Genomic DNA, 15,361 nt, shown 5'->3' on the forward strand with positions numbered 1-15,361 from the left:
ATGATCCCAAGTTCTCAGACCCTAACCCAGGGTGTTTTCTATTAAAGAGGTGCTCAATTCAGTGAGCAGATGGAGAGACAGACTGGGGATGCTGCAAATCCCTGAGCATCACGCATCAGAAAAATGGGCTCTGAAAGGAAACCTTGTTGTGCTTTGAGGGGGATGAGAAAACAGCGTCAGAAGAGATGCACAGGCCTCCGTATTCCCTGAAGGGTTTTACCTGTTCCATGGGATCCAAAATTCAAGGGCTGAAGAAAGGTCCTGGCCCACATGCCATTTCTGAAACTGTAATGTATGAAGTCAAAACTCATTCCCAAACCCACCTGATAATGTGGAGCGCCTATTAACATTCAGATTCCTAGACCCTTCCCCAGGAGTCCAGGTTCTGCAAGTTGGGTGCAGGATCTTAGAATCTACATCTTTAACAAATGCTGCAGGTGGTTCTTATGATCTTGCCAGTAAGGAAAACATTCCTTTAGAAAAGGGGTCAGTAGGTTGTTTCTGGGAAGGGTGAGACAGTACATATTTCAGGCACTGAAGGCCATATGGTCTCTGTTGCAACTACTCAGCAGAGGAGTCTGCCATCTAATCTGCTATTGTAGCACAAAAATGGCCACAGACAACACATAAATGAGTGTGGCTGTGTTCCAATAAAGCTTTATTTACAAAAGCACTTGGCAAGCCAGACCTGGCCTCAGGGCTATAGTTTGCTGACCCCTGATGTAGAATATTCTTTCACTGATTCATTCATCCACATAGGCAGGGTGTGTGGAGTACCGAACAATCTCAGGTCTGTTCTCTGAGGGTGTCCTCTTCAGATGTAGGAAGATAATTTTTATTATTTAAAAACCAATCAATCAATAGAGTAAAATAACTCACCAAAATACCAATGTCTCTAGGAAGGAAATTCCAACACTGGATGCACCGACCACAATGATCTTGGCATTGACAGTTATTTTAGGTTCCAATGTTAGTTTTCTGTTTGTATGGTTTAAAGCATAACTCATCTGGAAAAAAAATACAAAGAAGGAATCAAATAAAATGTAGCAGTGTTCATACCCCCAAATTACCAAGTATGTAGAGTTATTTAACCAGGACATTACCACCAAAATAAACCTAGTAGTGCCCATGTACAGCCACAGTGAAATGCATGGGAAGATATTTTTAAGAAATTAATGTATGAATATGTGAATATGCCTGACATCTCAGCTAGGTCACATCAGAATGCCTGGTTTTCAAGATTTTGTCTTAATGCTGACAGATGTCTCATACAGAGCAGAGACCCTCAATGATTAGAGACCACCAGTAAATGGTACTACAAGGAGACGGGCAAGCTACTCCCTGAGAATCTGTAGTTCCATGAGAGGTCCTAAGTGTTTTCTTCTGTCCACAGTTTCCCTGAAACCTTGAGTAACAAATTATAATAGTTGGGTACTTGAAGATAAGTTTTAGCTCATGTTCAATTCTGTGTCCCTCACATTACTTAACGCAGTATCTTCTGGACAGCAGATGCTCAATAATATTTGTAAAATGAAACATTTATTAAATGGCAAAAATGTGTTAAATAATTAGGGTTGTTCAACCTTTCAGATACTTCAGAGTCAGGGAGGCCTCTTAGAATCACAGAAAGTAACTGGTGATCATGTTAATGTCCATGTTTACAAAAATTGCCTGAATTAGTCATTGATTTGATTTACTTCCCTGCAGAAGCTGCAAGGGGTACATTAAATGTGCAAAGTAAAGTTTTACAAAGAAGTGATAGAGCATTCTTGGAAGAACATTGGGATCTGTGCCAAAAGATCTTGGTTCTGTTTTTAATCCACTGATTCAACACACATTTTTTGTTTAGTGCTTACTATGGTGTCTGGACAGTAACAAGAATTACAGCTGACTTCTCATTGGAAACAATGGTGATCAGAAGTCAATGGAAGGATATTCTTATCACCTCATCCCATGCTGTTAACTACATCAGCATTAACTTCATCCTCTAGGTCAGAAATCTCCACATTCTGATAGGTCAAACCTGCTTTGGATTTTCTTAAAATCCTGGGATACCAGGAGTTAGAAGTCTGACAGAATAATGGTAAAGTCTTATTTGGGTTCCCACCCACTTTCCAGTACTGTAGGGGCATGGGTGGGGCCATATGCTTTGCCATTTAAAGGTAACATCTCAGATCTAGAGCATAAATCCCATTTCTCTGTCTCTAGATAGCCTAGCAACATGGAGGAAGGAAAATGGCTTCAGCCAAACAATATATTGATAGAAATTTAAAACAAAAGTGGGAGATTTCAGACTCCATAATTAACATTGCTTTGCCTCTCAACATCACTTCCACCCTACAACTCCCACCTTTAATTTGGCACAACAGAGATTTTGGAAGATATTGGGCTCACTCCCATTTTCAAGAGGGACTCGGATCCACATAAACCAAGTCATATACTCCCACTCTCTTTCCTCAGTGATTGGGTCAGGACACACATGTGACCTAAGTTAACCTAATCAGAGTGAAGCCCAGGACTTCTGCATGATGGTTGAGGAAGAGAAGCCTTCTTGTTTTCTGGATGGCATGTGGTGTAAATGTGAAGCCTGAAATGGCTATGGTCATCATGCCAAGAGGGAAACCATCCTGTGTTAAAGCCCCAAGAGAATCACAGAGAAACAGAACAGGCATTCTTTTCAAACCCTACCTGAAACCCATACTACCTTTGGACTCTTCAGTTATACAAGCAATACATATCAGTGAGCTATTGCCACAATAGTGCTGGGAAACAAACCACTTCAAAATGCATTGGCTTAAAACAACTGTCATTTATTCTGGCTCATGCAATTCTGGGTCAGCTGGAAGTTGGCTGATCTAGGTTGGACTCAGCTGGGTCTGGCTCCAACCTGCAGATTCCAAACCTGCCTCACATTTCTCTGATGCAAGGGAGCCAGAGCTTGTTCTTCTCATGGCAATGGCAGAAATACAAGAAAGGTAAGTGAAAATAGGAATACTTTTTAAATCTGGCCAAAGCAAGTCATGTAGCTGAGCCTAACATCCATGAGTTAGGGAAATACACTCGCATTTAGAGGGAGGAACCTCAAAATTACACAGCAAAGGACACAGCCCAGGGAGAGATGAAGGCTGGGAAGAACAACACAGCCCACTGCACTTCTTTGATTGTTTAGGCCAGTTTGTTTTTTACATGCTACTGAAAACTTCCTAGATTGATATACTTTCTAAATGAAAATAATGAATATACCATTTGGGTGAAAAAGTGCATGTTCTTCAAATAAATGTCAGTTCTGATTTGCTCTATGAGAATTTCCCAGGACAGATCCATGAGGAATTGTGTGAGAAATCTAGTTCCTACTGGTTCACCCGGGTGCCAGTGTATACTGTACTCTGCTTAATTTCCAAGACAGGCAGGCTGACAGCAAATAAACTTTAGCCAGCCTTACGTTGGGTGGTCTAGAGCAAGGAAGGTGGGAAGCATATGTGTTGTAATGATGGCATCTAATCACAGGTCTAGTTAACAGATTTAAAATGCAAGCATCTTGACAGAGGTCAGAAGCCAAGATTCTTTTCAAAAGGAGATATGTTCAGACATTCCCCTCTGTGTTGGAAGTGTAAGCTAACATTGAAACATGGGCAGTAATGAAATTCTCCGATGAAGAATTATACCTCATTTATGAAACAGCTCCTGTATCAGTGATACAAAGGCAGGCTGGGGAATAGAACAGAATGGCTTTTGTTTCCTACACAATAGCTGTAACACCAACAGCTGCCGGGCCTCACACATCACCTTTCTAACTGCTAAGTACACAAAGTGGCCTCCGGTATCAAGAGCCAGCAACCAGTACCAATGATGGTGGGTGTCTCAGGAGAGCGGCCAGGCATCACAATGATTCATAGTCAACCCAATTTTGTGCCCAGGTTTTAATTAAAAACATACCCATCACCAGGTATGATGAAGTCTTCTGACCTGAAAAAATCGTGTTTTTCTTTTATTAGTATAGATAGTTTTAAATGTCTTGGAAAAAAAAAATTCTTCCCGGCCTGGAAACCCCCTTTAGTGACAACTATAAATGAAGATGGCTTCTGCTGCTTTATGAAGGGTTTATTTTGCACAGAAGCAGGAAACACAGGTTATTTTTTAATGAAAGTAGAATATTTCCTTCCTTTATGTTCCTTCAAACTATGAGTTTTCATGGGAAAGAAAAACAGACATGCAAGACCCTATGAGTCAAGCCAGCTTTTCCTTTTCTCCCTCTGAACATCTGCCAAAAACTGTCCCATGCATTGGAGATTCTATTTTGGGTCTGATTTCCTTCATAGAAAGTAAAAATAAAAGCCCTAGCTCTTGGCTCACATTTTATAGACAGAAATTAAATGATCCTCATAATGGAAAATTATTTCAAAGATTAAATAGGGCGAATTGTAACCTATTTACCTACCTACCATACCAGGAATAATATGGATGGGAAATCCAATTCTTACCTCCATATTCTTTCCAGACATTTCTATTTTTCTAATGGCATTAGGTTAGCATTTTAGACAAATAGATGATTTTTTTTTGAAGTGGAATTTCGCTGTTGTTGCCCAGGCTGGAGTGCAATGGCACCATCTCGGCTTACTGCAACCTCCACCTCCCGGGTTCAAGTGATTCTCGACAAAGGGATGATTTTAAGTGTAGAGATCAACAAGTAACCCAGCAAGATAAAACAAACCATACATCATGGTGTATAAGCTAACCTTTTAAGCTAAAAAAGAAATTCATTAAAGTTGATGTCAACTCTCATAATGACTTTAAAATACAAACCATAGATTCCATTGCTTAGGTAGGAAAGGAAGGAATGATAATATTTGATACCCCTGTTAGGAAATTCTAGAGTTGAGCTTGGGGGTTGGGGGGCGGGGAGGAATGTGGAAGATTTGGAGGTCAGATGGGAGGGGAGACAGGCTGAGATGGGAAAACAGGGAATAGAAATGAGCAAATGTTTATGTTTTAACCTCTTTATCTATAATTCCCTATGAGCTTCTGAAACAGAAGACTGTACATGTGAGTAGCTGAGTCACTACTGAAGGAGTTTGTGGTTGCTTTTATCCATTTATTTGGTTGCCTGCCACCCTGCAACTAGACTATTAACTTCTAGAGGTCAGGAACTAGGTCTCTGTGTTTTGAGCATTTGCCTTATTTTAGCTGAACAATTTCTGCCATGCATTTTGGGGCATGTGGTAAGTGGTAGAATAGGCACATCAACCTCATGTTTCATGGACCCTTTGGAAAGGGTGTTGACATAATTTCTGTATTCCAAATTATTTTAGTTGCTTCATTTCCGTTTGCTTAAATGGCCAAATGAATAATCTGGATGTAATAACTACTTAGGATTAAATTTGATCTTTTTAGTAAAAATGATGTTGATGTGCACACCCAGATGAGTTTATGTCATGATTCACATACATTTGTCAAGAGAACTTCAATAAATAATTTTGAGTTTTATGCACACTTGTTAACTGTTCTGTGTATATAGAAAAAAAACGGTCAAAATATAATTTCATTGGATATACATAGACCCGAGTTCCGTGTTTCCGCAAGTGGTTTGGTTTCTCTTCTGCACTTAGAATGAGTTAGAATGACTATAAAAGCATTACTGAAACTCAATTTCAATGTTAGATTCAAAATCGGGAGTTATTAAAACAACAAATAGGCTGATACACTAGAAAGCGACAACAATAAATACAAATGATCCTACATAATACATACAAGGTTCATACTAAAATGGATCATGATGCTATCTATGGTGAATTTTTTTCTTATCATAGCATTTCTTTTGGAGGTTACGTTCCACCTTTGGGATCATTAACCTGGGTGTCATTAGCTTGGTGGTAAGGTTTGGGCTTGTTTTCTTAACTTTGCCACTGGTTGAAATTCTGAGCCTCTTTTTCCTAAATACTAGTTTCCTCGGGTGTAAAATGGAAGTAAATTACATGAACCTCTGCTTTCCTCAGCAGGCAAACATGGGAACCAGTCTTTTAAAAACGTCTACAAATACTTTGAGCTTTTCAGGCAAAGATGTTACACAAGGTAAAATTGCAGATCCTCTCTCCCATCTGCAATATGAAAGGCAAATCTTTGAAAAACACATTTGAAAAGGGCAAAACAATGAGCTCAATTTTCAGCTCACACCCATGTGTATATATATCTTTTCTTACAGAAAGCTTCCAAAGACTTCAAAGGGAGCTCTGTCCATACAAGGAAATGAAAGCTGGAAAGATTCAAACCCATTAGGAATAAAATTTCTGAAGTCCATAATAAGCCTACTTTTGCTTTATAAATGTAATCTTTCTTATGCTTCTCTAGCTCTCTTTTCTCCTTGAGAAACTCTCTGTTTTCCCAATTTGAGCAAAACAAATTATGACAGATTTGCAGTGGTACAAATATTAGTTTAGGGCTCAAAGTTCAAGTTGACCTCTTTGAGGCAAAGTATTGCAATATTACAAATAAATAAAGAGTAGGGGGGTATAGACATTTTAAATAGAACCAATCAGTTGGAGTCTCTTCAACAGGCATAAAATGCAATTTCAAAGAGACTTTCTACTAAAATAATTAAAAAGTTTCAAAAGTATGATACGAATACCAACACCTCGGTCCCACAGAGCCCAAGTCTGTTGAGGTCATGCTGTGGTTTTGAGACTTGCCTTATGAAGGATCCACTTAACTTTCCTCTTGGCTGGGGGTACTGGGAAGCTCAGAACAATTTAGTAGCTCCAGCACTTTAGAAAAAATGTAAACTGTTCTGTCTGTGGTATCCACTGAGGGTAATGGTGATTCTAGGACACTGCTTTTTTCTTAACACTGGATAGAGCATACTCAAAATCAGGTAGCAGAGGTCAAAGAGTGGGCCATGGTGGTCTCTATGATTCAATAAGTAAATTTCTTTAGCATTTTTCTTATATTTCTCTTATCAACTCCATCTGTCTCAATCCCTCATATACCCATATTCCCTATTTGAGCATTATCATTAATTTGCACATTTCTAAAAGTTAAAATTATTGCCACCCTATGACATTCACTTATGGCCATTCTTAAACATTTATATTAGAAAAATGATTTGGAAACTAAGTTGAGGGACTTTACTGGATTTCATCAATTCTAGTGTGCACATTTTTTTAATGCTGGTGTTCCTGAAATCAGCCTTCCAGTCAACAGCATTTCAACAGTAGCAGTCAGCCAGACAGTAGCAGTGACATAGTTGTCCTTACCTGTGCATGGGTGCTTGGCCATGGCTGTTCATCGTCATCACTTCAAGAGAGTCATGTGCATTATATGCACAATATGTGTTGAGTTTAAGTGCTTCTAACAATGTCTTCAAAAAGATTACAGCATGATTTGGCATTGAAATGGATACTTATTGTTGTATTCCCATAAAGGCCCAGAAACTGAGCAGCAAGGTACAAATTTGATTATTAGTGAAGCAAATACTAGTGATTGGAGGAATGGATGTAATTCCATGTTTTCTTGCAATGCAACAATTGAGTGCTTTTCAGGAGCAAATAAAAGATGACAAGGAGATGAAGCTGTGTTACATTTTGTTACTGAGACACATGCAAAAAAATTTTTCCACATCACCCAGCAAACAATGCAATTGAAGGGCACGTAAATTGCCTCCCCTCTCTGAATAGATGAAAGAAATTTCAAAGCACTAAGACTTATATGACTGATTCATATGCTGTTCAGGACTCTCATTTAGACATTGTGTTACAATTTAATTGGCTGCATTTTTTTTCTTAATACTACCTAAAATAAAGGTACATCTTATAATTGATAGCAACTTAGATTTGATGAATTAGGTGGTTAATTCACTTGTTTCCAACTAAATAATAGCCCCCAAACAAGTAGCTCATATGATCATTAAAATATGGTTGCCTTTGTGCAATACACAAACATCAGCAAGGCAGATCCACTGTTGGCTTTTCAGAGACACTGAAATTCATTAACCCTTAATATAAGGCACATTAGCACATGAACCAAGATAACCTCAAATGGCTCCATGCCTCTCCTTTGCCACCTTGAGTAAAGTGTTCAGAAATGTCCTCTGGGTTTCTGCAACATCCTACTTGAATCCTATCTGGTCTGTGTTAGCTAGCTGGCACTCCAGGTATCAGTCTTAATACAGGGTCAGCCATAAACTGGAGAAATGACCTCTCTGGGGGTGAACACACAAGGAAAGGCAGGAATAAAGTAAATCCATGGCAGAAAAATGGTTTACAGAACCAATAACCTGACTTGCATTGTTCTACAAGTTATAATTAGTACTACCTTACAGATGTATCTCTTTAACAAACTACTTAACATCCTGCTACCTAATCATTCTCAAGCTCTATATCCCCATGAAAGAACTACTTGTACTGGAATAAAATGAGGACATGAGCTGAAAGGTTTGGGAAACACATTCAAAAGTGATGGAAGGCATTCTTCCTATTAAATAGTACCCTTCTGAAATGATGGATAGTTATTAGAGAACAAAAATTGTCTTCCATGTATTAAACTTAAACTACATTAAAAGAAAACACAACTTATTTCTTCTACATTCTCTCAGAACACTTGTGATGCCAAATGTGTGAGTTTTTCCCACACTGACCAATTCTCTGACACCAGCAGTGTGTCTGTTCTATGATTCAATTCCATTCTGACACTGTCTATCTAGGCTTAGCCCCACAAGGCTGCTCCCTGTACCCCCACTTCACATGCCAATCGCAAGTCCATGTTGCCACCTGTACTGACTGGCTGGCTATCAACTGGAGGTTCCCATGACCCCTGCTTAGGTTATGATAATTTGCTAGGATGGCTCACAGAACTTGGAGAAACAGTTTGCTAACTGTATTACTGGCCATTATAAAAGAGTTGGGCTCAGGAACAGCCAGCTGCACAGGGCATGGCAGGGGGAAAAGCACAGAGCCTCCATGTGCTTTCCAGATGTGTCACCCTCCCAGCACCTCTGGTGTTTACCACCTCAGAAGTTCTCCTAACCACTTTGGTTAGGGTTTTATGGAGGCTTCATTGTGTAGGCATGGTTGATGAAATCATTGGCCACTGGTGGCTGAACTCAACCTCCAGCTCCTCTCCTCTCCCTGGAGGTTGGCAGGTAGGCCTGAAAGTTCCAACCCTCTAATGACATGGTTGGTTCTCCTGGCAACCAGCCCCCTTCCTTAGGTACTTTCCAAAAATCATCTTGTCAATATACAGACTTATGTGTTGTTGAAAGGAGCTTGTAATCAATAACAAAAGATGCTCCTCTCACCTTTATTGCACCAGAGTTTTGTCAGGGGTGGGGAACGAAAACAAAATATTGTAACAAAAGATGTTCCTGTTGCTTTTATCATTTAGGAAGTTACAAGTGTTTCAGGAGCTCTGACCAGGAGCTGGCGACAGAGACCAAATGTATATTTATCACAATATCATAGCATATATATACATATATATGTTTATAATACAGAGTTTGATTATGAATGTCTTAATAATGAGTTAAGAAATCAGAGAAATATATGAACTAATCTGTGGTAAATGTATTCTAAGATTTTGTGAAATGAAAAACAGTTACATTGTTGGTTGTTTTCCCATCCTAAAAACAGTAAGGGGAAGGTTTATAGAGAATGTATGAGGCATCAACTAAGTACTATTTGCTTAAAGGAAAGAGAATTTCAGGTCATTTTTCTCTTTCCAATCCATATCATAAAGGGTGGGACATATGATATATCAGAGATGTGTGAACAGTTGCTATTTAGCCATAGACTTTAAAATATTTTGTACTTATATCCTGGAAGTAGGCTGGAATCTGCCCTTATTCCTATAGAAACAACTTAAACTATATAGCAAAGAGTTACTATGCCAAAGAGTCATTTCTCCAACTAGAAAAGCAACTCTGGAAAAAAATTTGGGGGATAAAATCAATATTCTAGAGTCAAAGAACAAAATTTCAACAAATTGAGTTTCACAGATCTGATTGACTTTTATTAGCAATTCATGAACTGGGCAGCATTCAGCCTACAAAACAGAAAGGAGCTCTGATGAGCCAGACAGAGTGGGTAAGCTTTATCAGCAGTAAAGAGGTGAAGGAACACAGGAACAATGAACAAGTAGTGGATTGTTCATTTCAGTATTACTTTCCTTAGAGAGATGTAGGCAAAATCTTGCTGGCTTAATGGGATTTGAATATCACCTCTCTTGTGATTTCTCAGCTATTTCAAGCAAATAACTTAGTTTCGGATTGGTAAAGTGGAACTTTAGCACAAGTGACTCCATTTTGGACCCACTATCTTTAACACTAGCAACAAGGACAGTCTAACTTGTTAGTGGGGAAGGCAACTGAATGTGTGAAGCAATTCTGAGGGCATTGAGATAACCTATTCAGTATCCTGATGTCTGAAATTCTACCACCAAAACTTTAACAGAGCTTAATTCAACAACTTCAATTTGACAGATACATACCAAGCATCTACCAGATGCCAACAATTGGTCTAAATGCTGAGGTGTGAATGAGGCATGGTTCTTGTCTTTAAGGAATTCTCATTAGGTTGGGGGACAGACAAGTAAACAAACAAAATGCAGCACATGTGACAAGGGTAGTGTATCAGGAAGCTATTGTTGTATAACAAACCAAGCCAAAATGCAGTGGGTTAAAAGAGTACGTATTCATGTGGCTCATGGTTCTGTAGGTCAGTAGTTTAGGCTATGCTCATCTAGGAAGTTTTTCTGGACTCAGCAGGTGTATTAGTCCGTTTTCATGCTGCTGATAAAGACATACCCGAGACTGGGCAACTTAGAAAAGAAAGAGGTTTAATTGGACTTACAGTTCCATGTGGCTGGGGAAGGTCTCACAATCATGGCAGAGGGTGAAAGGCACTTCTTACATGGCGGTGGCAAGACAAAATGAGGAAGAAGCAAAAGTAGAAACCCCTGATAAGCTCATCAGATCTCGTGAGACTTATTCATTATCATGAGAATAGCACAGGAAAGACCAGCCCCCATGATTCAGTGACCTCTCCCTGGGTCCCTGCCACAACACCTGGGAATTCTGGGCGATACAATTCAAGTTGAGATTTGGGTGGGGCCACAGCCAAATCATATCAGCTGGGAAGTCATGGAATCAGCTGAAGTTTAACTGGTCTAGGATAGCAGGAAAAGTCACGTAAGGCAGCTTGGAGAAAGTGACAGTGGAGCTAAATTTAGCAGAATCACTGGGATATTTCCAGGTGAACAAGAGGGAACAAGTTTCTGGATGAGAGGGAAAAGTCAGGGCGAGGATTTGGAAGGATGACACACCACTGACCCCTAGGTCAGTCTACATGAATGGATATGCAGATTATGTTCTGAGAGAAACCTTTGAAAGGGGAAGGCTGCATGGTCATGCAGAGGCAATACAAGAAGCAGACGTAGAGGGAGACACAAACGGAGGAGAAGGAGTTGGGACAGAAGGCTGGGAGGGAAAGCTCATGGCCAATTGTGTCCACACCACCACCTCCCATCAGGCAACATTATTTGGTAAATCTCTGCACACAGAATAAGATGAGAACTTCTGTTCCCCCAGGGAATATGCTGTTTGTTCAGGCCCAGTAAGTTAAGTGGCTATTTGCTCTGCTGGCTTAGGCCTCTGGTTCATTTGCTAGAACAATGACAGCAGTGGCAGAAAACTCATTTTTTCCAAGAAGTTTGATCCAAGTGAGTGCTGTTCCACAGATACAACTTTTCAATCTTGCTACCTTGCCACCATTTTCACTCCTGGATATTTATTTCACATTTATTTTCACTCCTGGATATTTTCAACACACGTGTCCTGTGAGCAAGCTAACATGTGCGACTCTATTTTAAATTTCTAATGTGTGCCTCCATGCACAATTTTAGTCTTTCAATTAGGCTCACTATTTCTGTTGACATCCAATTGTATCTCTGATTTAGTCTGAAGAAATTAAGCATATCTCTTTCATCTCAATGTGAACAATGGTTTGTATTCTCTTTCACATGACTTTAAAATTCTGTACACCAAAAGGCTCGCTGGGCTTTTGTAAAAGCAATGCACAATGATTGTTTTGAAAGAATAAGCCTTTCTGAAAATTCCTACAGAGTGTGCTAAGGCTACAAAGTTCAAAGGAATTTGGTCAGATTCAATGCAATAGCCTCTTGGTTCAAGTGAAGGACTTGGAGGGAGGAGTAAAACAAATCCACCTTCTTTTTAAATAGAAATGAAAAGAGAGCTAAGCAGAAACATCAACAGGAAGGAAGCTGAAATACAATAAATGGGAGTGACCACTGCTGAACACCAGTCAGAGAAACATTTTAATAAAACACACAAGGCTAATTTCAGTCACTCAGATACTTCACATCAGATCAGGGAAAATAAAGATCTAAGTCTTTACTGCTAATTCTTAGGAAATGAAGATCCCATCCCATAAAAAAAAATTTGGTATAGAAAATGTCCACTGTTTTCTTCTCATTCTTTCAATCAGATCCTGATGATTTTGACAGTACTTTAAAAAAACGTTAATTCCATGCTCTCAATGGAAACTTTTCCAACACAGTATTCAAAATATCTGAAGTAGTTATGAAAATAAAAATAAAACCCCCAACCAAGCAAACAGCAATAACAATACTGCTGTAATTAATCAGCACAAAAGGCTTCCCCATGCCCAGAAGTCCTGGCAGGGATGCAGGTTGCTGCTCACGAGGGTGACACCTATGTGATGACAGCTGTGACTTTCAGGGTGTCTGAGACTCCAAATACAAAACCAAACAGGAGTCCTTGGGAAATTTTCCCTTTTGCTCACTCTGTGTATATTCAAACACAAACTATTTTCAAAAAATTCCCTAAAACCCCTCTGAGTGGGATGGAAGGGACTAGGCAAGCATATTGCGCTGTAATTAACACCCGTTCACCACTGACATCACACGTCAGTGTAAAGATAGGTCACATACTTTTAATTTCTCACACGCACGTCAGCGGTAAACAGTCCCAGTGTTCGTGTTAATGACACCATCTGGCGCCTCCCATAACTGTGTAGCATTCAGCTTCCAAACAAGATGTAATGGCAGCAACACATGAAACCCACTGACATTTACAGTAAGGAAATTTATTATCAGTCATCGGTTTGGTATAAATGTGTTTGCATGACTGCTGGGGCTATAAAATCGTCACCTTTGCCAGGCAAGCAAAGGTGCAATAAATAATGGATTTTAAGCCATGCATGTACTACCAAATCATTAAACATTTATCACACAGGCACAATAGCATCTTAAGCAACAATTACCACTTGAAAAATTAATGCCACTTTTGAGGGTTAAATGAAAACCATATAGTCTAAGCTTTAACGATTTTAATGTGGCTCAGTATAGAATATGAAGTTTTTTATTTTATTTTAGTTGAATATGATATATATATATCTCTTATATATATAGAGAGGTCTTCTATAATAATTTTCTCTTGAGGAAGAATCACTCTATATTCTTTTGTTAGATACTAAAAAATACAATTGAAATGTTTCTTGAAAAAGAAATCATGGTTAAAACCTTTCAAAACTAGAAATGGCAAACAAAGGTTCTTTAGGAGTCACGTGGTATTATTTTCTTTAAAATCCTTAATGGATTAATCAGTGATGACTGAAATTAAACTATTTTAACTTTGGATTTAAGGAAACATAAAGTCAAAACCATGAAAATCCCCCGAGTAACCAGCCACATTGGTCCCTACTACTTATTCCTTCCAAATACTCTCCCCATGGCATGTCAGTAATTTCTCCGATATGCTTGTTCTATGGGTATCCATTGTTTTAAGAACAAAATCCTTAGCAATAACAATTCAAAACACAGATAGATTAGAGGAAGGTTTTATGGAGGATTAGAGGAAGGCTTTATGGAGGATTTATCAAAGAATAATTTTTGACTCAAAGAAACAAAGAGAAACCTGTGTGGGAACTAGTTATTTATTTGCTTGCTGGACGTGGAACAATGCAGGCAGAGAAGCCAGTGACTGCCTTGACATGAGGCTCCCCGTGTGGGAGGTGAACCAGAAGCCAAGCCTGGAGGGAGACTGTGCCATCAAGAGGCTCTGTCACGAGATGCCAAGATGAGCACGCGTCTCCAAAACAGCACAATCTCAACATGCAAAATGATCACCGAGCAAGAGGAAACAGAGTGAGCCCTAGAGTAAGTGAGTGGCACTGTTTGAAGAAAAAAAAAAGTTAAGAAGTGACTGAATAAGAGATTTCTCTGTCAGTGTGTGAGTGGGGTTTAATTCCGTGGTGAGAGCTATTGCTTAGAAAGCCTCTGCAGTTTTATGGGTCTGTTCCCTGTGGAGGCTTCTCTGTCCACTCTCCTTTTGCCTGCCCTATGCCCTAAACAGGAAGCAGATGCAGCACTCTGCAGGCAGGATCCCTGCTGGGACGGAAGGCAGGATGGTCTGCAGAATACTGAGGAGGCCAGGAGGGGAGCCCTGCTCCCGAATTTTCAATCAGTGGAAAGAAGTGTTGAGATTTTAGGCCTTCATCTCTAATAGTGACTGCTGTTTACAGGGGTCCAGGGGGCTGTGAGTCTTCTTTGTGTGTCTTGGAGTTGAAATTCAAGGTTTTGTCAAGACCATGCATCTTCAAGGATGGCGTCCTCCATTGTTGGGGAGAATCCCTGTGGACAGTGTTCACCTTTGGAGAACTGAATTTAGGACTCAACAGAAGGGCTTGGGGTGGGGCGGGGGATGTGTGTGTCACAGGAACTAAGAGATCATAGGGATGCCCCTCCTCGAATACATATGTATTGCTGGTTCCAAGTCACGGAGGGAGAACTTTGGAGCCTGGCCTGGTCAGACAGAGGAGGGGGTGACCACTCTCTCACCATTGCTGTCTGCAGGGTGACAAAGTTGCCTGAATTCCGTCTGTGTGCCCACATACACAAAGCTCTGTTACACAAAGGAGCTACTCCAGGGACTAACTTACGTGGGATTACGCAGAAACAAACACAATCCACTGGGATGGTGGTACTGTTATGAAACAACACAGACTGCCTGAGCCTGGACATCAAACCAAAAACACCGAGTATGGGAATTTTTCTCAAGCAGCTTCTCTATCCAATATCTGAGAGGGCCCCACACTGCCTTGTCCTTCCATCTGTCACTAAGTAATTCACATATTTCCCAGAGTTCTTGCTGCTACCTTACATCTTCTGGAAGTGACTATCAGGGCCCTCACAGAAGTAGAGAATGAATGAATAACTCCAAGAAAGCTTTGCTCATTTCTTTCAAAGTTGTGTCACTTCCATAATACCTGATGAAACACTCTGCCTTCATATGAGAGAGACAGAGAGGGAGGGAGGGAGGGAGGGAAGGAGAGAGGGA

At 39.9% G+C, this 15,361-nt stretch overlaps 1 protein-coding gene across 6 annotated transcripts in view; it reads right to left on the minus strand.

Moving 5' to 3' along the window:
* CFAP61 (cilia and flagella associated protein 61) overlaps nucleotides 1-15,361 on the minus strand; it is a 296,096-nt gene that overhangs the window by 127,954 nt on the left and 152,781 nt on the right. For all 6 annotated transcript variants that reach the window (XM_017883237.1, XM_017883229.1, XM_017883246.1 and 3 more), the window contains one exon: nucleotides 880-1,007. In XM_017883237.1, coding sequence (XP_017738726.1) covers nucleotides 880-1,007 — 128 coding nt within the window. The remainder of the gene's footprint in view (nucleotides 1-879; nucleotides 1,008-15,361) is intronic.

Source organism: Rhinopithecus bieti, unplaced genomic scaffold, assembly GCF_001698545.2.
Source record: "Rhinopithecus bieti isolate Rb0 unplaced genomic scaffold, ASM169854v2 scaffold_641, whole genome shotgun sequence".
NCBI classification, from domain to species: Eukaryota; Metazoa; Chordata; class Mammalia; order Primates; family Cercopithecidae; genus Rhinopithecus; species Rhinopithecus bieti.